Source organism: Salvelinus alpinus, chromosome 1 (assembly GCF_045679555.1).
Source record: "Salvelinus alpinus chromosome 1, SLU_Salpinus.1, whole genome shotgun sequence".
In the NCBI taxonomy this organism is placed as follows: domain Eukaryota; kingdom Metazoa; phylum Chordata; class Actinopteri; order Salmoniformes; family Salmonidae; genus Salvelinus; species Salvelinus alpinus.
In genome coordinates, this window is record NC_092086.1 from 27,335,798 (window position 1) to 27,360,324 (window position 24,527).

At 44.2% G+C, this 24,527-nt stretch overlaps 2 protein-coding genes across 2 annotated transcripts; both read right to left on the minus strand.

Moving 5' to 3' along the window:
- Positions 1 to 14,604: 14,604 nt before the first annotated feature.
- Positions 14,605 to 18,306, minus strand: LOC139572380 (myeloid-associated differentiation marker homolog). The gene is made up of 2 exons (XM_071395121.1): positions 17,589 to 18,306; positions 14,605 to 17,357 (listed from the first exon to the last, which is right to left on the minus strand). Exons 1-2 carry the CDS (start codon positions 17,796 to 17,798, stop codon positions 16,713 to 16,715), a joined length of 855 nt encoding a protein of 284 aa, XP_071251222.1. The 5' UTR covers positions 17,799 to 18,306; the 3' UTR covers positions 14,605 to 16,712.
- Positions 18,307 to 20,811: 2,505 nt separating this feature from the next.
- Positions 20,812 to 24,122, minus strand: LOC139572385 (myeloid-associated differentiation marker-like). Its single transcript, XM_071395135.1, has 2 exons — positions 23,459 to 24,122; positions 20,812 to 22,433 (listed from the first exon to the last, which is right to left on the minus strand). The coding sequence occupies exons 1-2, from the start codon at positions 23,723 to 23,725 to the stop codon at positions 21,846 to 21,848; spliced, it is 855 nt and encodes a 284-aa protein (XP_071251236.1). The 5' UTR covers positions 23,726 to 24,122; the 3' UTR covers positions 20,812 to 21,845.
- Between the last annotated feature and the right edge of the window lie 405 nt (positions 24,123 to 24,527).

Genomic DNA, 24,527 nt, shown 5'->3' on the forward strand with positions numbered 1-24,527 from the left:
AATATGTCTGGAGCCCATCAACTACCTGCAGAAGGACAGAGTTAAGGGAAGACCGCAGGACCTGCTGGCTGAAGAAATAAGTCCCACTCAGACCTCTAGAACAAAGCACGTCTGTACAGCAAACCTCTGTGTATAACTGACCTCTATCATAACTGTGTGAAGTCATCTGAAATTGTAATACAATTCATGGAATGGGTAACATTTTAATATATATTTATACAATATATATATATATATATATAAAAACAATAATAAATGACCTCTATCAAATAAAAGCGCACACACACACACTGTTGTGCACACACTCACACACACACACACACACGCACGCACGTGCGCAGGAAAAACACAGTCACAGATAAACATGGGTGAACACACACAGTGTGAGAGACCGCACTGTCATCACCTCTTATAACTACCAGACAGATGGAGGTGGGATGGAGAAAATAATTGCCTCTCTCGCAAATCACAAAGGACAACATGACCAGCCATCACTCATCACATCAAAACCAATCCCAGGACGGTTATTAAGTCCTGACCAAAACCCAACCATGCAATCATGAAAGCACAACCAAATAATAACTCAGTAACAAGTCTGTCTCAATACAGCACAGTGTGAGTCACTCCTCGTTCCACTGTTGGTCATTAGTTCTATAAAAATACTTTCTCTCATTAGTGGTGAATTTAGGATCTCAGGAGCCATGATAGATCCTCCTCCTGTCCCTGCAGGCAGGGCTGGAATAAAACACTGTCCTTGGCTTGGTGGGTGAATCACCACAGAATGGGTAAGGCTGAGTGAACACTCACAACCAGTCTTGTAGCAAGCTGTTGACTGCATTATTGGACGTTTGTCCTAGGTAGTTACAAGTACAGAGCAGAAGTGGTCATTCATCCACCAGAGGGCAAGTGATTTGATGTGCCAATTGTTTAAAAACATGTAATGACTAATTATAATTCTAAGGTGCTCTGAGACATTAATAATGTAGCAATGAGCATGTTTACAGGCACAATTGTCAGTAACTCCCAAAGGAGATGTGGGTGTGGAGTCAGGCGTAGGAGAAAGCAAGTTTCAAAAAGGGCGTTTAATTAACAGGTCCAAAGAACAGGAAAAACAGGACTACAACAATAGCCTCAAACCACCCAGACACCGTCCGGGGGAAAAAACACCTGTTAAACAGAACCCAAGAAAACGCAACCCAAAACTAAATGACAGCACATGAAACAATCCCGCACAAAACCCAGAGGAAATGGCGAGATTTAAATACCTCTGTTATGCTGGTGAATGAGGACCCAAAAGCGACTTAATAGAAACAGAGTCTTTATTCCAGTCTTAAACAAAACACGATACTCCTGGATATTATCTTAGGTAAATCCAAAACAGGAAAACTGAAATCCTCTCGTCAGTAGAGAGGAACGACTGGAGACGCGACCACAGACTGCAGGTCGCTTCGGGAAGGCACAGGCCGTAGCTGACATAGACACCTGCTCATACGCAGCATCTTAAGAAGGCAAAAACACGACAGGGCGGAACAAGGACACAGAACAGCAAACATCAAACAAGGATCCGACAAGGACAGAAGCGGAAAACAGAGGGGGAAATAGGGACTCTAATCAGAGGGCAAAATAGGGGACAGGTGTGAAAGAGTAAATGAGGTAGTTAGGAGAATGAGGAACAGCTGGGAGCAGGAACGGAACGATAGAGAGAGAGAGCGAGAGAGGGAAAGAAAGAGGGAAAGAACCTAATAAGACCAGCAGAGGGAAACGAATAGAAGGGAAGCACAGGGACAAGACATGATAATCAATGACAAAACATGACAGTACCCCCCACTCACCGAGCGCCTCCTGGCGCACTCGAGGAGGAACCCTGGCGGCAACGGAGGAAATCATCAATCAACGAACGGTCCAGCACGTCCCGAGATGGAACCCAACTCCTCTCCTCAGGACCGTAACCCTCCCAATCCACTAAGTACTGGTGACCACGTCCCCGAGAACGCATGTCCATGATCTTCCGTACCTTGTAAATAGGTGCGCCCTCGACAAGGACGGGGGGGGGGAGGGAAGACGAACGGGGGCGCGAAGAAAAGGCTTGACACAGGAGACATGGAAGACAGGGTGGACGCGACGAAGATGTCGCGGAAGAAGCAGTCGCACAGCGACAGGATTGACGACCTGAGAGACACGGAACGGACCAATGAACCGCGGAGTCAACTTGCGAGAAGCTGTCGTAAGGGGAAGGTTACGAGTGGAAAGCCACACTCTCTGACCGCGACAATACCTAGGACTCTTAATCCTACGTTTATTGGCGGCTCTCACAGTCTGCGCCCTGTAACGGCAAAGTGCAGACCTGACCCTCCTCCAGGTGCGCTCACAACGTTGGACAAAAGCCTGAGCGGAGGGAACGCTGGACTCGGCGAGCTGGGACGAGAACAGAGGAGGCTGGTACCCAAGACTACTCTGAAACGGAGATAGCCCGGTAGCAGACGAAGGAAGCGAGTTGTGAGCGTATTCTGCCCAGGGGAGCTGTTCTGCCCAAGACGCAGGGTTTCGAAAAGAAAGGCTGCGTAATATGCGACCAATCGACTGATTGGCCCTTTCTGCTTGACCGTTAGACTGGGGATGAAACCCGGAAGAGAGACTGACGGAAGCACCAATCAAACGACAGAACTCCCTCCAAAACTGTGACGTGAATTGCGGGCCTCTGTCTGAAACGGAGTCTAACGGGAGGCCATGAATTCTGAACACATTCTCAATGATGATTTGTGCCGTCTCCTTAGCGGAAGGAAGCTTAGCGAGGGGAATGAAATGTGCCGCCTTAGAGAACCTATCGACAACCGTAAGAATCACAGTCTTCCCCGCAGACGAAGGCAGACCGGTAATAAAGTCTAAGGCGATGTGAGACCATGGTCGAGAAGGAATGGGAAGCGGTCTGAGACGACCGGCAGGAGGAGAGTTACCTGACTTAGTCTGCGCGCAGTCCGAACAAGCAGCCACGAAACGGCGCGTGTCACGCTCCTGAGTAGGCCACCAAAACCGCTGGCGAATAGAAGCAAGCGTACCCCGAACGCCGGGGTGGCCAGCTAACTTGGCAGAGTGAGCCCACTGAAGAACAGCCAGACGAGTAGAGACAGGAACGAACAGAAGGTTACTAGGACAAGCGCGCGGCGACGCAGTGTGAGTGAGTGCTTGCTTTACCTGTCTCTCAATTCCCCAGACAGTCAACCCGACAACACGCCCTTCAGGGAGAATCCCCTCGGGGTCGGTAGAAGCCACAGAAGAACTAAAGAGACGGGATAAGGCATCAGGCTTGGTGTTCTTATTTCCCGGGCGATAAGAAATCACGAACTCGAAACGAGCGAAAAACAACGCCCAACGAGCTTGACGTGCATTAAGTCGTTTGGCAGAACGGATGTACTCAAGGTTCTTATGGTCAGTCCAAACGACAAAAGGGACGGTCGCCCCCTCCAACCACTGTCGCCATTCGCCTATGGCTAAGCGGATGGCGAGCAGTTCGCGGTTACCCACATCATAGTTGCGTTCCGATGGCGACAGGCGATGAGAAAAATAAGCGCAAGGATGGACCTTATCGTCAGAATGGAAGCGCTGGGACAGAATGGCTCCCACGCCCACCTCTGAAGCGTCAACCTCGACAATGAATTGTTTAGTGACGTCAGGAGTAACAAGGATAGGAGCGGATGTAAAACGCTTCTTGAGGAGATCAAAAGCTCCCTGGGCGGAACCGGACCACTTAAAGCACGTCTTGACAGAAGTCAGAGCTGTGAGAGGGGCAGCCACTTGACCGAAATTACGAATGAAACGCCGATAGAAATTAGCGAAACCGAGAAAGCGCTGCAACTCGACACGTGACTTAGGAACGGGCCAATCGCTGACAGCCTGGACCTTAGCGGGGTCCATCTGAATGCCTTCAGCGGAAATAACAGAACCGAGAAATGTGACAGAGGAGACATGAAAGGCGCACTTCTCAGCCTTCACGTAGAGACAATTCTCTAAAAGGCGCTGGAGTACACGTCGAACGTGCTGAACATGAATCTCGAGTGACGGTGAAAAAATCAGGATATCGTCAAGGTAAACGAAAACAAAGATGTTCAGCATGTCTCTCAGTACATCATTAACTAATGCCTGAAAGACAGCTGGAGCATTAGCGAGACCGAACGGCAGAACCCGGTATTCAAAATGCCCTAACGGAGTGTTAAACGCCGTTTTCCACTCGTCCCCCTCTCTGATGCGCACGAGATGGTAAGCGTTACGAAGGTCCAACTTAGTAAAGAACCTGGCTCCCTGCAGAATCTCGAAGGCTGACGACATAAGGGGAAGCGGATAACGATTCTTAACCGTTATGTCATTCAGCCCTCGATAATCCACGCAGGGGCGCAGAGTACCGTCCTTCTTCTTAACAAAAAAAAACCCCGCTCCGGCGGGAGAGGAAGAAGGCACCACGGTACCGGCGTCGAGAGAAACAGACAGATAATCCTCGAGAGCCTTACGTTCGGGAGCCGACAGAGAGTATAGTCTACCCCGAGGGGGAGTGGTCCCCGGAAGGAGATCAATACAACAATCATACGACCGGTGAGGAGGAAGAGAGTTGGCTCTGGACCGACTGAAGACCGTGCGCAGATCATGATATTCCTCCGGCACTCCTGTCAAATCACCAGGTTCCTCCTGAGAAGAGGGGACAGAAGAAACAGGAGGGATAGCAGACATTAAACACTTCACATGACAAGAAACGTTCCAGGATAGGATAGAATTACTAGACCAATTAATAGAAGGATTATGACATACTAGCCAGGGATGACCCAAAACAACAGGTGTAAAAGGTGAACGAAAAATCAAAAAGGAAATGGTCTCACTGTGGTTACCAGATACTGTGAGGGTTAAAGGTAGTGTCTCACATCTGATACTGGGGAGAAGACTACCATCTAAGGCGAACATGGGCGTGGGCTTCCCTAACTGTCTGAGAGGAATGTCATGTTTCCGAGCCCATGCTTCGTCCATAAAACAACCCTCAGCCCCAGAGTCTATCAAGGCACTGCAGGAAGCAGCCGAACCGGTCCAGCGTAGATGGACCGACAAGGTAGTACAGGATCTTGATGGAGAGACCTGAGTAGTAGCGCTCACCAGTAGCCCTCCGCTTACTGATGAGCTCTGGCTTTTACTGGACATGACATGACAAAATGTCCAGCAGAACCGCAATAGAGGCAAAGGCGGTTGGTGATTCTCCGTTCCCTCTCCTTAGTCGAGATGCGAATACCTCCCAGCTGCATGGGCTCAGTCTCTGAGCCGGTGGGAGGAGATGGTTGAGATGCGGAGAGGGGGAACACCGTTAACGCGAGCTCTCTTCCACGAGCTCGGTGACGAAGATCTACCCGTCGTTCTATGCGAATGGCGAGTGCAATCAAAGAGTCCACGCTGGAAGGAACCTCCCGGGAGAGAATCTCATCCTTAACCTCAGCGTGGAGTCCCTCCAGAAAACGAGCGAGCAACGCCGGCTCGTTCCAGTCACTGGAGGCAGCAAGAGTGCGAAACTCTATAGAGTAATCCGTTATGGATCGATCACCTTGACATAGGGAAGCCAGGGCCCTGGAAGCCTCCTTCCCAAAAACTGAACGATCAAAAACCCGTATCATCTCCTCTTTAAAGTTCTGATAATCGTTAGAACACTCAGCCCTTGCCTCCCAGATAGCTGTGCCCCACTCCCGAGCCCGACCAGTAAGGAGTGATATGACGTAAGCGATCCGAGCTCTCTCTCTTGAGTATGTGTTGGGCTGGAGAGAGAACACAATATCACACTGGGTGAGAAAGGAGCGACACTCAGTGGGCTGCCCAGAGTAACAAGGTGGGTTATTAACCCTAGGTTCCGGAGACTCGGAAGACCAGGAAGTAGCTGGTGGCACGAGACGAAGACTCTGAAACTGTCCTGAGAGGTCGGAGACCTGAGCGGCCAGGGTCTCAACGGCATGACGAGCAGCAGACAATTCCTGCTCGTGTCTGCCGAGCATTGCTCCCTGGAACTCGACGGCAGTGTTGCGAGAATCCGTAGTCGCTGGGTCCATTCTTGGTCGGATCCTTCTGTTATGCTGGTGAATGAGGACCCAAAAGCGACTTAATAGAAACAGAGTCTTTATTCCAGTCTTAAACAAAACACGATACTCCTGGATATTATCTTAGGTAAATCCAAAACAGGAAAACTGAAATCCTCTCGTCAGTAGAGAGGAACGACTGGAGACGCGACCACAGACTGCAGGTCGCTTCGGGAAGGCACAGGCCGTAGCTGACATAGACACCTGCTCATACGCAGCATCTGAAGAAGGCAAAAACACGACAGGGCGGAACAAGGACACAGAACAGCAAACATCAAACAAGGATCCGACAAGGACAGAAGCGGAAAACAGAGGGGGAAATAGGGACTCTAATCAGAGGGCAAAATAGGGGACAGGTGTGAAAGAGTAAATGAGGTAGTTAGGAGAATGAGGAACAGCTGGGAGCAGGAACGGAACGATAGAGAGAGAGAGCGAGAGAGGGAAAGAAAGAGGGAAAGAACCTAATAAGACCAGCAGAGGGAAACGAATAGAAGGGAAGCACAGGGACAAGACATGATAATCAATGACAAAACATGACAACCTCCCCCATAATTACCCAAATAGAACACACAAGACAGACATAACCAAATGAAAAGGAAAAAGGATCGGTGGCAGCTAGTAGACCGGCGACAACGACCGCCGAGCGCCGCCCGAACAGGGAGAGGAGCCACCTTCGGTGGAAGTCGTGACAACAACAATAATTCGATTTTAAACTGATTACTGCAGTAGGAAGCGTATGGCAATAGTAAGCATACACCGATTAAAATATTCTAGTTTTCTAAGCAGTCTTTCCATTTATTAGGACATGTAAACAGCTTAAGCGGTGTTCCAGCTGAACAAGCCTCACTCTTATGGGTGAGTGAATTGAGTTCAGAAAAACTGAAAATATGCATCTTGGAAATCATTTTGTGCATTTATTTAAGTCCCATCAGGTAGCCTGATTTCAGATGTGTCCATGTAAACAGGATTAAAATAATTATTCTTGCAAAGCAAGACCACTTCTCTGCTGCATAGCTCGCTCTCAAACTCTTAAGTCATTGGAGGACACCAACACAGCCTCTTCCACTATAATTCCAGGGAGGTGAAGTCAACACCTATTTGATTATGCTCAGGGTTGGGTAGGTTACTTTCTTAATGTTATCCGTTACAATTATTAGTTACTGTCCAAAATTGTAATCAGTAAGGTAACTTTTGGATTACCCAAACTCAGTAACGTAATCTGATTACTTTCAGTTACTTTTAGATTACTTCCCCTTAAGAGACATTCGAAGAAGAGAAAAATGAATATTATCAATTGAACAACATATTTTGCAGGATAAATCAATGTTAGAGTTTACATAGCTGACCTTAAATTGATGTTGCATTTTGTAGGCTTCTTCTAACCCATTGCTTTCTACTTCAATACAAATATTAATACAATTAGGCTATATCTTTACAATATAAAATAAAGCCTGTCAGATTTACAGTCATTACAATTATTTAATACCCCTTGATTGACTGATTGGGCTAATTGCTTTGAGTTTAAAAATAAATTCTACTCTCATGGAATGGCATGCTTTGAGCACTACCAAAACGTGCTTTTTGCATGTGAGCCACACTCGTTGTCTTTGTAAATGAAACTTGTTTCTGACAGTATGTGGAGCACAATACCATGGAGGAGTTTAGAAGGGAGGGAATTCACTCAAACTTGTATTCCATAGGCTGGGATCCGCACTATGAAGTTGTGGCACTGTTTTCACTGGCTGGCCAAAAACAATGATTGATAGGCAGTTTAATGTTCTTCAGTTCAACCATTATTAGGTGAAAATACACACATACTGTACATTTGTGAACAGCCATATAAAACAACCAAAATCTTTAAGGTGCATATAGCTAAATGAATCATATAAAATAACATGTTATTTGTCACATGCTTTGTAAACAACAGGTATAGACTAACAGTGAAATGCTTACTTACGGGCCCTTCCCAACAATGCAGAGAGAAAGAAAAAATAAATAGTAGAAAAATTTACAAATAATAACACAAGGAATGAATACACAATGAGTAATGATAACTTGGCTATATACAGAGGGTACTAGTACCGAGTCAATGTGCAGGGGTATGAGGTAATTGAGGTAGATATGTCTATATAAGTAGGGATAAAGTGACTAGGCAACGAGATAGATAATAAACAATAATAGCAGCCTATGTGATGAGTCAAAAGAGTTAACAGTGATATTTACGTTTTTTTATACATATACAAGGTTGCAATAAAAATATTTGACCTGTTTTTGCTTTGTCATTATGGGGTATTGTGCGTAGATTGATGAGGGGGAAACAATTTAATCAATTTTAAAATAAGGCTGTAACGTAACAAAATGTGGGAAAAGTGAAGGGGTCTGAATACATTCCGGCACTGTACGTGCATATGGATCATATGTAACAGATTACATGTAATCCATTACTCCCCAACCCTGATTATGCTGGACATGTTCACTCAGAACACACAGGCAGCAAGGGACAGTAAGTTTACTCTCAACCTATGACCTCCTTTGTGTCCAAAGGTTCAGGCAACTCCCTTACCCATGTAAAATGCCTCAGCATAAGTCTATCCCTACACACCAAGGACTGTCCTGAAAACCCGTGTATCTACATTTTTGTCAATTTTTATTATTCTACATAAATTGAAAGTAGTCATTGCCCTGCATATGTTCAGGGATCAGTTAAAAACATACGAAACCTTGTGTCAACTTCCAAGATTCAATGATATTAGGTCTGAAAACAAGAGCAAAGAAAAATACTTTTTGGAGATACTAGGTTTTTTCTTTGCACACCTGCCTCCCCCACACCCAACGTCCCAGACAGACAAAGAGAATTCCAGACACAAAGCTGATATATTCGCATCAACCTGGTCCCATGGAGGTATCAGATTCAAGCTGCTCTCCCCAGTGTAATGTATACATGAATCAAAGTTTCCATTGACAAGTGTGCTCAAACTTCCGGACCAAAGAGGAGAGAAAGGACGGACCAAAGAGGAGAGAAAGGACGGACCAAAGAGGAGAGAAAGGACGGACCAAAGAGGAGAGAAAGGACGGACCAAAGAGGAGAGAAAGGACAGACCAAAGTGGAAAGAAAGGACGGACCAAAGTGGAGAGAAAGGACGGACCAAAGAGGAGAGAAAGGTCGGACCAAAGTGGAGAGAAAGGACGGACCAAAGTGGAGAGAAAGGACGGACACAAGAGGAGAGAAAGGACGGACCAAAGAGGAGAGAAAGGACGGACCAAATAGGAGTGAAAGGACGGACCAAAGAGGAGAGAAAGGACGGACCAAAGAGGAGAGAAAGGACAGACCAAAGAGGAGAGAAAGGACGGACCAAAGAGGAGAGAAAGGACGGACCAAAGAGGAGAGAAAGGACGGACCAAAGAGGAGAGAAAGGACAGACCAAAGAGGAGAGAAAGGACGGACCAAAGAGGAGTGAAAGGACGGACCAAAGAGGAGAGAAAGGACTGACCAAAGAGGAGAGAAAGGACGGACCAAAGAGGAGTGAAAGAGAGGCCAGAGGAAATATGGCACCACATTTAGTTTCAATTTCTCTCTTGAAATAGTCTGCAGGCAGGTCTAATTATATATGATATGGTTCTTGGCTGCAGGCCCAGTTGTTTGACTGCCAGGTATTGTGAAATTGATCGCATTTCTAAAGAAATTGATTTGTAAAAAATTACTTTTTCCAGCAAGATATTGTCAACATTTTCTTTGAAATACTTTCACTTTTTTTTGCACATCTGAAGTCCAAGTATGCACCTTGAAAGTGTGTCCATAGTTATGAGAAATTAAGTGCATCGATAAATCGTAAGTCTTCAGTCCCAACTTAAGTACCTCATAGTTTTGCTAACTTTTTACTTCCTAGGACTATTACCTGCACTTTCTCATTCGGAGTAGCCTTCTATAGAAATTATCCAAGGTAGAAAATTCAAAGTCCGATCAGTCACATTATGCACAAACCACAAAACCTCACTTCCCCAAAATGTTGCATGTAAACTAACTGTAGCGGCTCAAACACAGCAACAACAGAAAAAAACGCAGTCTGTCGATTCAGAAGAACAACAATAGTTGACAGGAGCGCTTGCAAGCACTTCATTGTACTGTGTACATTTCACTGAATCCTGTGCATATGACAAATATTTTTTTATTTGACAATAGACAATGCTGCAAGGACAAGCCCCTTTCTCTCTAATGGCAGATAAGTATTCATATATTCAAAATCTATCTTCGCTCCAGACTGATTTCTACACCAAATTTGTTAACTTAATGAAACTTTTCAGAAGTACAATGAGAGTCTGATGAGAGGATTTTTTTATTCTCAGTCATGTGATTGAGCCACTATTTAGCTCACGCTTCAGCAAACAGAAGTTACAACTGTGAAATCTGTCACTTCTTTTTATTGAACAAAATACAGTATCACTTCTGCTATTTTCATGTTGGTTACGTTGATCAGTAGGTCTATTGTTATTGAGTCATAAACTACAAATGGCAACACAGCCTAGCAACCCACATCAACACAACCTTTGGGTTGATTAACATTAATGATTAACATGATCACACCAGGGGGTGTAACGAATGACGTGAACCAGTAGGACTGTTGCAGATAGACAATGACAAGAACTGACACGATTCCCTTTTCTTAATGATACGTTTTGCACAATCTACAGTTGAAGTCGGAAGTTTACATACAACTTAGCCAAATACATTTAAACTCAGTTTTTCACAATTCCTGACATTTAATTGTATTAAAAATTACAGTCTTAGGTTAGTTAGGATCACCACTTTATTTTAAGGAATGTGAAATGTCAGAATAATAGTAGAGAGAACCATTTATTTAAGCTTTTATTTCTTTCATCACATTCCAAGTGGGTCAGAAGTTTACATACACTCAATTAGTATTTAGTAGCATTGCCTTTAAATTGTTTAACTTGGGTCAGTCATTTTAGGTAGCCTTCCACAAGCTTCCCACAATAAGTTGGGTGAATTTTGGCCCATTCCTCCTGACAGAGCTGGTGTAACTGAGTCAGGCTTGTAGGCCTCCTTGCTCGCACACGCTTTTTCAGTTCTGCCCACAAATGTTCTATGGGATTGAGGTCAGGGCTTTGTGATGGCCACTCCAATACCTTGATATTGTTGTCCTTAAGCCATTTTGCCACAACTTTGGAAGTATGCTTGGGGTCATTGTCCATTTAAAAGACCCAAGCTTTAACTTCCTGACTGATGTCTTGAGATGTTGCTTCAATATATCCACATCATTTTCCTTCCTCATGAAGCTATCTATTGTGTGAAGTACACCAGTCCCTCCTGCAGCCCCACAACATGATGCTAACACCCCCGTGCTTCACGGTTGGGATGGTGTTCTTCGGCCTGCAAGCCTCCCCTTTTTCCTCCAAACATAACGATGGACATTATTGCTAAACAGTTCTATTTTTGTTTCATCAGAACACAGGTTTATTTCTCCAAAAAGTAAAATCGTTTTCCCCATGTGCAGCTGGAAACCGTAGTCTGGCTTTTCTTTGGCGGTTTTGGAGCAGTGACTTCTTCCTTGCTGAGCGGCCTTTCAGGTTATGTCGATATAGGACTCGTTTTACTGTGGATATAGATACTTTTGTACCTGTGTCCTCCAGCATCATCACAAGGTCCTTTGCTGTTGTTCTGGAATTGATTTGCACTTTTCGCACCAAAATACGTGCATCTCTAGGAGACAGAATGCCTTTCCTTCCTGAGCGGTATGACGGCTGCGTGGTCCCATAGTGTTTATTCTTGCGTACTATTATTTGTACAGATGAACGTGGTTCCTTCAGGCGTTTGGAAATTGCTCCCAAGGATGAACCAGACTTGTGGAGGTCTATAAAAAAGAATTCTGAGGTCTTGGCTAATTTCATTTGATTTTCCCATGATGTCAAGCAAAGAGGCACTGAGTTTAAAGGTAGGCCTTGAAATACATCCAAAGGTACACCTCCAATTGACTCAAATAATGTCAATTAGCCTATCAGAATCTTCTAAAGCATGACATAATTTTCTGGAATTTTTCAAGTTGTTTAAAGGCACAGTCAACTTAGTGTATGTAAACTTCTGACGCACTGGAATTATAATACAGTGATACAGTAATCTATGTTAACAATTGTTGGAATAATTACTTGTGTCATGCACAAAGTAGATGTCCTAACCGACTTGCCATAACTATAGTTTGTTAACAAGAAATTTGTGGAGTGGTTGAAAAACAAATTTTAATGACTCCAACCTAAGTGTATGTAAACTTCCTACTTCAACTGTATATATACAGTGGGGAGAACAAGTATTTGATACACTGACAATTTTGCAGGTTTTCCTACTTACAAAGCATGTAGAGGTCTGTAATTGTTATCATACGTACACTTCAACTGTGAGAGAAGGAATCTAAAACAAAAATCCAGAAAATCACATTGTATGATTTTTAATTAATTAATTTGCATTTTATTGCATGACATAAGTATTTGATACATCAGAAAAGCAGAACTGAATATTTGGTACAGAAACCTTAGTTTGCAATTACAGAGATCATACGTTTCCTGTAGTTCTTGACCAGGTTTGCACACACTGCAGCAGGGATTTTGGCCCACTCCTCCATACAGACCTTCTCCAGATCCTTCAGGTTTCGGGGCTGTCGCTGGGCAATACGGACTTTCGGCTCCCTCCAAAGATTTTCTATTGGGTTCAGGTCTGGAGACTGGCTAGGCCACTCCAGGACCTTGAGATGCTTCTTACGGAGCCACTCCTTAGTTGCCCTGGCTGTGTGTTTCGGGTCGTTGTCATGCTGGAAGACCCAGCCACGACCCATCTTCAATGCTCTTACTGAGGGAAGGAGGTTGTTGGTCAAGATCTCGCGATACATGGCCCCATCCATCCTCCCTTCAATACGGTGCAGTCGTCCTGTCCCCTTTGCAGAAAAGCATCCCCAAAGAATGATGTTTCCACCTCCATGCTTCACGGTTGGGATGGTGTTCTTGGGGTTGTACTCATCCTTCTATTCCTCCAAACACGGCGAGTGGAGTTTAGAGCAAAAAGCTCTATTTTTGTCTCATCAGACCACATGACCTTCTCCCATTCCTCCTCTGGATCATCCAGATGGTCATTGGCAAACTTCAGACGGGCCTGGACATGCGCTGGCTTGAGCAGGGGGACCTTGCGTGCGCTGCAGGATTTTAATCCATGACGGCGTAGTGTGTTACTAATGGTTTTCTTTGAGACTGTGGTCCCAGCTCTCTTCAGGTCATTGACCAGGTCCTGCCGTGTAGTTCTGGGCTGATCCCTCACATTCCTCATGATCATTGATGCCCCACGAGGTGAGATCTTGCATGGAGCCCCAGACCGAGGGTGATTGACCGTCATCTTGAACTTCTTCCATTTTCTAATAATTGTGCCAACAGTTGTTGCCTTCTCACCAAGCTGCTTGGCTATTGTCCTGTAGCCCATCCCAGCCTTGTACAGGTCTACAATTTATCCCTGATGTCCTTACACAGCTCTCTGGTCTTGGCCATTGTGGAGAGGTTGGAGTCTGTTTGATTGAGTGTGTGGACAGGTGTCTTTTATACAGGTAACGAGTTCAAACAGGTGCAGTTAATACAGGTAATGAGTGGAGAACAGGAGGGCTTCTTAAAGAAAAACTAACAGGTCTGTGAGAGCCGGAATTCTTACTGGTTGGTAGGTGATCAAATACTTATGTCATGCAATAAAATGCAAATTAATTATTTAAAAATCATACAATGTGATTTTCTGGATTTTTGTTTTAGATTCCGTCTCTCACAGTTGAAGTGTACCTATGATAAAAATTACAGACCTCTACATGCTTTGTAAGTAGGAAAACCTGCAAAATCGGCAGTGTATCAAATACTTGTTCTCCCCACTGTATATCTGAACATTTGTTTCAGTTGCACAGTCCTTGTCCAGCTCTCTCTGGTTCAATCACACAGTGAGCTGAGAGGGAACAAAGTTTAATGTGTGTCATTAATCATTCACACATCTCTATTCTTAGCATGTTGCCGTAGATTTTGGTTGTCAATCACTGCTATACGCTATGCAAGTATTTTGTAGGCTTTTTGAATGGTCTTCAACAGGCAAATTGTTTTCACTTTTTGCCCAAATCTAACTGCCTGTAGCTCAGGACCCGAAGCAAGGACATGCATATTGGAAAAACAAAACTTTGAAGTTTGTGGAAATGTGAATTTCATTTATGAGAATATAATACATTAGATCTGGTAAAAGATCATGCAAAGAAAAACATGCGTTTTCTATTTTGTTTTGTCCCTTCAACTTTGAAATGCAATAGAAAGGCCATCATATCACTGAGGAGTCCAGACGCACTAGACGGCAGCAGTGTATCTGCAAAGTTTTAGACTGATCCAATGAACCATTGCATTACTGTTCAATATGTTGTATCAAGTCTGCCCAAATGTGCCTAACTGGTTTATTGATACATTTTCAAGTACATAACTGTGCACTCTCCTCAAACAATAGCATGGTTTTATTTCACTGTAATAGCTACTGTAAATTGGACAGTGCAGCTAGATTAACAATATTTTAAGCTTTCAGACCATATTTGATACGTCTATATCCTGGGAAATGTTCTTGTTACTTACAACGTCATGCCAATCACATTAGCGCACGTTAGCTCAACCGTCCCGAGGGTGGGAAACCGATCCCGTAGAGTGAAAGGCATCTGACAGAAGTAAATTAATCCACAAACACGAATATCAGTTTTTATATGTCTTACATGACTGTGTTTTCATGAATTTGAGGATATAATCGTCAAGCCCATTCAAAAGCTGACAGAATGAAGTGTCTATGGATGCCTCCGAAATGGCACCCTACTCCCTATATAGTGCACTACTGGACATTTTGAATGCACCCTATGTCTGCATCTGAAAGATGGTACACTTCAATGGAGAAGGTGCTTGCCTACGGAGCTGTGAGGGGAACGGCACCTCAGTACCTTCAGGCTCTGATCAGGCCCTACACCCAAACAAGGGCACTGCGTTCATCCACCTCTGGCTTGCTCGCCTCCCTACCACTGAGGAAGTACAGTTCCCGCTCAGCCCAGTCAAAACTGTTCGCTGCTCTGGCACCCCAATGGTGGAACAAACTCCCTCACGACGCCAGGACAGCGGAGTCAATCACCACCTTCCGGAGACACCTGAAACCCCACCTCTTTAAGGAATACCTAGGATAGGATAAAGTAATCCTTCTGACCCCCCCCCCCCCTTAAAAGATTTAGATGCACTATTGTAAAGTGGCTGTTTCCACTGGATGTCATAAGGTGAACGCACCAATTTGTAAGTCGCTCTGGATAAGAGCGTCTGCTAAATGACTTAAATGTAAATGTCTCCTATCCTGGCACAAACTTTCTCTGATTACCTCTCCCTATTCTATGGGCTTCTAAGAAAAGGTCAACATCATAACGAAAGATCAGTTACTGAGTTGATTCCCCTTCCAACTCCAGTCTTTTAAAAATAACTAAACCAGCGGTTCTCAATTCTCTCCTCAGGGACCCCCAGCTGTTCCAGAGCTGCCACACCTGATTCAACAACACCTATGGAATTTTAACAGTATATGGTTAACAAGAATAAATATCTCTCTCTGGTTCTTCAAAGGGTTCTAGGTAGAACCTTTGAGATTGAGAAAGGTTCTTAATTTAATATAACCATTCACCATAAAGGTTCTATAAATAACCATTAAAAAGGGCTCTTTATAGCACCAAAAAGGGTTGTAATGATAGCGTAATCCTTTTTGGTACTATGTAGAACTTTTTTTAAAGTTATTTTTAGAACCTTAGGAAAGGTTTCTTTATTGCACCATAATAGTTCCATTTATAACCTTATGAGCATGGTTCTTTATAGCACCTTCAAAAAAGAGTTCTATATAGTACCAAAATAAGATACACTATCGTTATGAGCCAAATAACTCTTATTTGGCACTATATACTGTAGAAGCATTTGTTTTTAGTGTGCAGTCCACATAGCACTTCAGCAGCTAATCAACTATCTGGCACTTAGTGAGCCAACTAGCAGTACAACAAGAGAACATATCTAACAACTGAGAAAGAAGTGATCAACATTAATATTACAATTGGCAGAATCTATATTGCTGCTAGTGCCTTTGGCCCAACGGAAAGGTTACACATACCATGATGCCAGATTAGACATTCATATTGTATTTGCATCAGGATCCAAAGTTCCGTCATTTTAATTTGTATGAAATCAATACGATCAATCATTAACTCAGCTTCCTACTGTACACTTTAATAGCTGCAAGTGATAAACAGTGTGTCCTTGCCTGTAGAATCCTCATCTGCAATAAGAGTTAATTTACAGTGTCATAGGAATAACTAAATATCTTCCACATGTCTGAGGCAAAAGACATCCGCAAATGTTCTGCCAATATTCTGCAAATGTTCTTCTTCCTCTCAGTCATTGATTTGAAAATAAACTCTTCATTCTCTAGAAAGTAATGAATCTTTTCAACCATATGTGGAGAATCAAGATTACCAACGTGCTGGAGTTTGACCAGTCATTGACCGGTTCTGGAAAAGTTGGAGTGAAGGTTCCTGAGAATCTGGCCTATTCCTCATCCCATGTGAAGAAGACCACCTTTATCGAGTAGATCGTATCCAAAATATAGATCACCAGGTTGATCACGGTCATGAACGTCACCACAACCAGATCGTCCCAGGGACAGTGGGAACACGGAACGGGCCGGGGGTTGTTCTCGAAACCATACAGCGGCCAGATGACCATGGCAGTCATGTACATCATAGTGGCCAGAACATTATAGACCGTGAGCAGTTTGTCAAACGAGAAGGGGAAGAGCGACAGCAGCTGACCAACGGTGAGGAAGATGATGACAAGTGCGAAGATGAAGCAGAGGGAATAAACCGCCACGCACCACTGCAGTCCCGGATTAAATGAAAACCTTGCTGGATCCAGCGACGTGAAGATAATACAGGCCACCAGAGTCTCGAGGATCTTGAGGAGGCCCGGGACAGTGGACAGGAAGCCACTGATCTCACCACCGGGCCGGAGACGTGCCAACACCACCTCGCCGACGTACATTCCGAAACAGAGTAGGGAGATGACGGTGGCGGCAATCTGCCGATAGCAGGTGGGGCAGGTGAAGAAGGTGGGGTAGATGATGGAGGAGGTGAAACACATTAGTGCGGCCAGCATGGCGAAGGCTGTGGTGAAGTCATCCCAGGAGATGGGCACCTTGAGATGATGAGGAGGGGAGATGTGAGGAAAGGTTATGTCTAGGGCCAAGAGTTTTCCTGAAAAATATGTTTTCCTGAAAAACGTGCAACTACATATACTACTGCTTTACAATAGAAATAGACATTAGAAATATATAAGACAGATACACATAAGCTACGATACACGTGAGCCACAAATTCCCCTCCCACCAATCTATTCCATCAAATCCAGACAGTAAACATCCCCCACCTTGGCGCTGAAGCGGGTGAACTCCATGATGAAGATGAAGAGCGAGAAGAAGCAGCAGAAGCACCAGGTGAACATGCACCAGTCCCAGTGTGTGGAGAGCACATGGCCTGCAGAGGCCACCAGACTGAAGGAGATACAGGTGAGGACCACCTCCAACATACGGATGATGCCCACCGGCAGGGTGAGAGACCTCAGGTCCAGGTTCACCATGATGAGATACTGTTGAAGGATCTATCTAGGGACTCTGAGTGACTGTCCACTCACCAAGGGTTCCTTGACTTTTTGTTTGGCTAAAGTTTCTAGTTTCTTTTCTTCTGGCTAATGTTCTACTTTCTGTCTCTCTCTGCTCGCTTTTACCAAATGCACATATTTCACATTTGAAAGAATCACTGATTCAATTAATTGTGTTCAATTACTGCTGCCTCTTAAAGTCTTATATTCTCCTCTTCATGGAAGCTCACCCAGTCATTTTCTGCTGTGTCACTCTCTTTTCTCCACTGCGTTACCTTGACATCTCCACTCGTCCTCTCTCTCCTACCATCTTTGTCTCTCTGTGCATTCCCCTGACGACTTTTTCTTTTCACTAAGGACCTTCCAGTAAAGCACTACAATTCCAAGGGAGGTAAGACCTTCGCTCGTTCCTGCCTTATCCAAGTCTCCTTCCCCATGCTGTAGAGACCAGAGCATGCCTGTGTCCAGCCAAACTCCTCCTGTGTTTATGATGGTGTGTAGCCCATAGAAATAGAGTGAATAGAACGGGCCTCCTCATTCATGTCAATGATTGCGGCCATTGCGAGTGTACCCATAGGCTAGGTTGAAGATAACAGAGGTTAAGATAGCTTAATAATTAAATGCAAAAGCATTCTAAAATAAACAAAATCATTGCACCAGCGCCTGAATGAAAATGATTGAGAGAGAATAGTAGCAGTACAGAAAGTTCACCATCAAAGTGGAAAATAAACACAACGGAGGTGAATTTCAGACTATTACTCAGCAAACAAATAGATTAACTGTTTTACTGTCATTTTATTCATTCAAACGTTTTCAAAGTTATCTACAGCCACTTTATAACATGATTTCCCGACCGCTGGTCATGTTTTCAATGCTAATCCTATAGAATCAGTCCAACACCCAGCATGGAATTGTTATGTTGTCTTAACCTGTATTTTTTCAAACTAGCCCATAGAAGCAAAGCAAGAAGTCAAATCAGGAAGTGCACCAATCTGTGATTTGTGAAATCAACTGACATAAAAAAAATATTCCATTGCACGAGCCACATCATTTGGGGCGGCAGGTAGCCTAGTGGTTAGAGCGTTGGGCCAGCAACCACAAGGTTGCTAGATCAAATCCCCGATGTGACAAGGTCTTCAATTTGTCGTTCTGCCCCTGAACAAGGCAGTTAGCCCACTGTTCCTAGGCTGTCATTACAAATAAGAATTTGTTCTTAACTGACTTGCCTAGTTAAATAAATGAACATTCTTGGAAATAATTACCTTGAAAATAATTGCATCAAGAGGTTCCAAGCCCGTTCTGTTCATTCTATTTCTATGGTGTATCCTGCCCTCTCTTGCATGTTTTACAACCCAGACTCAGTCTTATCTGGCTCGCCCACGCCACACATGATGGACTCTGGTCTCTGTCAAAGGTAAACTTCAATACTGACCCAATTCCTGGGAGTGGGACCATATCAGACCTTGGTTCAAGTAAGATTTGAAATCGTTAAAATACTTTGAGCATTTGATTGAGTCTGCTTGGAAAGCCAGATGGTTGGGGTTTGCACCTTTGGGACTATTCTATTGGATCCATTGTGAGCTCAATCAAGCAGGTAAGCTCAATCAAGCAAAGCTACAGTATTTGAAAGATTTCAGATACTATTTCAACCCAGCTCTGGTCCAAGTGCACATCCCCAACCAGGGAAACCCATGCTTGTAAAGTAACCTCACGTTTGTTCAGTTCAATGTTCCTAACTTGACTTAAGCTCTTTTTTGACACTTGATAGCTATTGACTAATATCCTCATCCATGTTCTTGAGAAAGGGAGAGAAAGAGATGGAAGGAAGGGGGAGGAGTGGTAGGCAAAGGATTTGTATTAGAACTATTCTGTTTCCACTGAAAATGGACATGGAATAGTGTTCTGGTTGATAAAGCTAATACTACTAGGGCAGTTTAACACAATAATGAGAAATGAGTTCAATTGTGTACAATTGTTTTGATTGATTGACTCTACTGCCAATGTTTGTCTATGGAGATAGCATGGTTTTGTCAACAGTAGCAGCTGTCTCAGCTGAAGGACAATGATCCCTTTAAATATTGTCAGTGCCTAACTCCCTCTCTACTGTTATATACCCTCATATTCTTTTTCCTTCTCCTCTCTCTATATACTTCTCCTTCTCTTTATATCTCTCTCACTCTCCCTCTTCTCTCTCTATTTCTCCCTCTTTCTCTCCCACTCACACTTCTCCCTCTCTCTCTCTTTGCCTCATCCATTTTTCACGTTTACCTCCCTCTTGATCTGTGCCAAGGAGACAGCAGCAACATAACTTCATTTCTCTTTTGAACAAATCAATAATCCCTGTCAAAGGTTGCGAGACAGAAGAAAAGATGTGGACATAAAAGACCTTGACCTCATTACCATAATCAGATCAGGAACCTCCATCATTCTGCTGCCTTCTGTTTTGGAACAATGATTCTTCATTCGTCACTTAACTTAATTTCTCTCATGAAGAAAGGAATAACCCCTGCCATATGTATCACAAAACAAAGTGTGGACATGAGAGACCTTGACATCATTACCATAAACAGATCACCAACCACAATTATTCTGCTGTCTTTTTAGAAATTATAATTAGTTTAGCAGCCTCAGAATGGCCCAATATGTTCCCTATCAAATCGAATCTGTGGTAAGCCACGGTCCGTGAGGGATTCAGATGCTGCCTGTGTAAGAGAGTGATGTCATCCAGGTGGGACGGAGCGGAGTGTGGTTGAGACTTATCTCGCTGTCGGCTTCCCCGTCGCACTTCCCCGTCGCAGCAAACACAGAAAGAGACATGAAAGCAAAGCCGAGAGCTGGACCTCGACATTCCACGCCATTTGATCCAATGGGTCTCTCATAGCAGACACACCCTAGCTTTCCCAGTGTTAAAGAAACAGAATAGGTGTTACAGTAAATACATACACTAATGAATGCAGTGAGGCCAAAAAATATGACTCTTAAGGACTTTTAAGCAAATGTTTTCTTTATTTTATTGTTAAATAACATTATTAAAACAATTTAGTCACGTCAGCTAAATGTCAATAGTTATGTTTTACTTATTCAGATTCATGTTTGAGCTGAATTCTGTCATATCTGTCTGGACTGCATCTATGTCAGGATTAGATTAGGTACAGTAGACGCACAAGGAGAGTGAGGGAGGGAGAGGGAGAGGGAGAGGGAGAGGGAGAGAGAGAGAGAGAGAGAGAGAGAGAGAGAGAGAGAGAGAGAGAGAGAGAGAGAGAGAGAGAGAGACAGAGAGAGACAGAGACAGAGACAGAGACAGAGACAGAGACAGAGACAGAGAGACAGAGACAGAGACAGAGACAGAGAGACAGAGAGACAGAGAGACAGAGAGACAGAGAGACAGAGAGACAGAGAGACAGAGAGACAGAGAGAGAGAGAGGCCTAGATTCAATCAGTTCCTCGTTAACCCGTGATAACCGACAACTGCATAGCAGATGTGTTTCTATTTGGGCCATGACAAAGGTGTAACATCGTTGGAGCTGTCAAATCAGTAAAAACAATGATCTGCTATGCAGTTGTGGGTTATCACGGGTTAACAAGGAACTGATTGAATCAAGGCCAGAGAGACAGAGATGAAATGGAGAACAGAATAAGAGAATAAAATGAACATATCAAGAACAGCTCTTTGATCTCTCTATTCACTTTGATTACAGCCCATGTGGACTGCATAAGGCGCACTGCATAGTTTCTTGTGTATTTTAAGGACTGGAAGACAAAATATACATTGAATCTATGTACGGATCCAAGCATTCAGAACATTCTTATCCACCTCATGGTTTGTGAATTGCTAGCAGTATTATAACCCCATTTTATCCATGAAGAAGCATTATGTGAATGATAATGAAAAATGTAATCTTGCCAAGTAAAACGGTTATTATCCACCATACAGAGACATTCTACCAGTCTATTGTTTAAGATCCGGCACTGTGTTTCAGGGCCAGTTCTCAGGTTGGGTAAGGTGGGTGACCTTTGACCTTTGTCCTAAGCCGGGGTGACGAAGAACACCAGCCTGAAAGAGTAGACCGTGTCCACAATGTAAACCACAAGGTTGAAACAGGTCATGAACGCCACTACGACCTGGTTATCCCAGTAGCAGCTGCGGCCACACCAGCTTGGTCTGCTGTGGATGTTCTGGAAGCTATAGAGAGGCCATATCACCACGCACGTCATGTACATCAGCACGGCCAGCACGTTGTAGCCCGTCAGCACCTTGTCGAATGAGAACGGGAAGAGCGACAGCAGGCGGCAGATAGTAAAGAGGATGATGATGAGGGCGAAGATGAAACATAGCGAATAGACCGCCACGCACCACTGGAGCCCTGGAAACAGCGAGTAGCGGCCATGGTCCAGAGAGATGAAGATGATGCAGGCCACGAAGGCCTCGAGGACCTTGAGGAGGCCCGGGACGGTGGAGAGGAACCCGCTGATCTCGCCGGGTTTGGCCCGGGTCAGGCCCACCTCCGTGGCGTACAAGATGAAGGCCAGACAGGAAGTGACGGTGGCGGCGATCTCCTTCCCGCATGAGGCACAGGTGAAGAAGGTGGGGTAGATGATGGAGGCAGCCAGCACCTGTTAAAGCCCAAGACAATAGATAATGATGATGGATGAATAACAGCAATGGAATAGGATAAACAGCATCAGAGTTTGAAGACAATAACATGGAATGTCAGTGGACTTAATTGACTCATTAAAGTTGTGAAAGTGCTATGGGTGTCACCTGATACTTCCACTTCATCTACTACCAATGTAGCTCCCACTCAATAAATCATTCCAAAATGTTGGCAAAGCTACAGGAATTCCAACGCACTCCTTAATGGTTAAAGCCTTTCCTTTTATTGCATGTATCAAATTTCCTCACTGATCTAACTAGAGAGGTGATATATGGACTACACTAGAGAAAATTATTGATTAGTTGCCTTGCTGTTGTGACATACTGAAGATGAGATCATCACTTTGATCAATAACTCGTTCTAGTTCAGTGGAACTAGCAATTAGAAATGACTATTACCACATCAGTATCTGCTGGCGTCTATGTCTCAGTTTAAGTTCATTCACAATTAGTGTGAGAGTAAATGTACGTACACGACTAGCGATTGCTGCCATTATTGGATCGACCAACAACTCTAAGTGGTACTAAAATATTTCATGTTTCATTTAACCACTTTGTTCATGTACCGTATGATAACAACACCTGGCTGTTCAAGGTCCAGTGCTGATCCTCACTCTATATAAGCGCATAATATATATATGTAAAAAAGTAAGTAGCCTTATCTCATTCAGAACGGCCAATAGGTGCTAGACCCTAACTCCTGTTTCTGAAGCATGAGGCAGTGTGATGTACAAGTACACCTCCTCGAACAGAAGTCTAGTCTATGGCAGGGAAGATTGATGTGTAATTTCCCAAAAATCGCCTTTTGAGTGATTTACAATTACACAAAAGTAAACTACACACATCCATCTCTACTCTAGTTTTGAATGCTTATATTGTCTCAAATGTAACTGTCACACATTGACACTAATATTTAGGTATGTTATCTGGATTCTACCCCTTATAGTCTAACCCACAGACAAAAGACGCCGTGGACGTTACCCACCATGAGCGTGGACAGCATGGCAAAGGCGGTGGTGAAGTCGTCCCAGGAGATGGGCACCCGGGCATGGAGGGTGGTGAACTCCATGATGAGGATGAGGAGGGTGACGAAGCAACAGAAGACCCAGGTGAACATGCACCAGGCCCAGTAGGATGAGTCGTAGTGACCCACCGAGGCCACCAGGCTGAAGGAGATACAGGTGAGGACCACCTCCAGCATTCTCACGATGCCCACGGGCACCGTCAGGGTCCGCGTGTCCAGGGTCACCATGGCGATGCTAGTTCTGGTCAGATCCGGCTGTCGAGTACAGTACTGTACGGCAGTTGTACCTTTTAACCTACTCAAACTGATTGTAGATGGCTGTTTTCTGTTTTCTCACCAAGTTTTTTTCCCTGTTAATCTCTCTTCCACTTCTTTGGACAGCTCTCTCTCTGAGCTCTCCCTGCCTCCTCTCACTGACTTGACTCAAAAACGATTATTTCTCTACTTGTCACACCTCTCTCTGACACTCTCTGTCAGTCTCTTCAGGCTTCTGTCTTCTTCTCTTCCTCTCCTCTTCCTGTATGCGATCCTCCTGTATCTGATACTCCTGTATGTGATCCCCTGTAAAGTCTGGACTGCTCTGACAGGGCAACGGTACTGTAGGAATGCAGTGAAGGGTGTAGACTGCCTGCCACTCCCTCTGCTACCTTATCAGGCCTTCCTCAAATGGTACTCAGGTGAGTGTTTGATTATAGGCTTTGTGTGTGTGTGTGTGCGTGTGCGTGCGTGCGTGCGTGGGTGAGTGCGTCAAGCCCCGGATGTCAATGCTGTGTGATTATGAAATAGGGTGTAGTCGGTCAACCTAATGAGTAAAAGTGAATAATACCTCAGTTATTTAAGTAGTACATATACTGAGATTATCTTGCTGTATATTATACCATGTACTGTAGCCTACTGTATAATGTATATGATACGATATACTTCATTGTCCAGTTACATTCATTTCATGACGTCAGCATACAAATACACAAATACAACACAATATATTACATGCAGTACAGAAACACTGGAAAAAACACAAGTCACATAT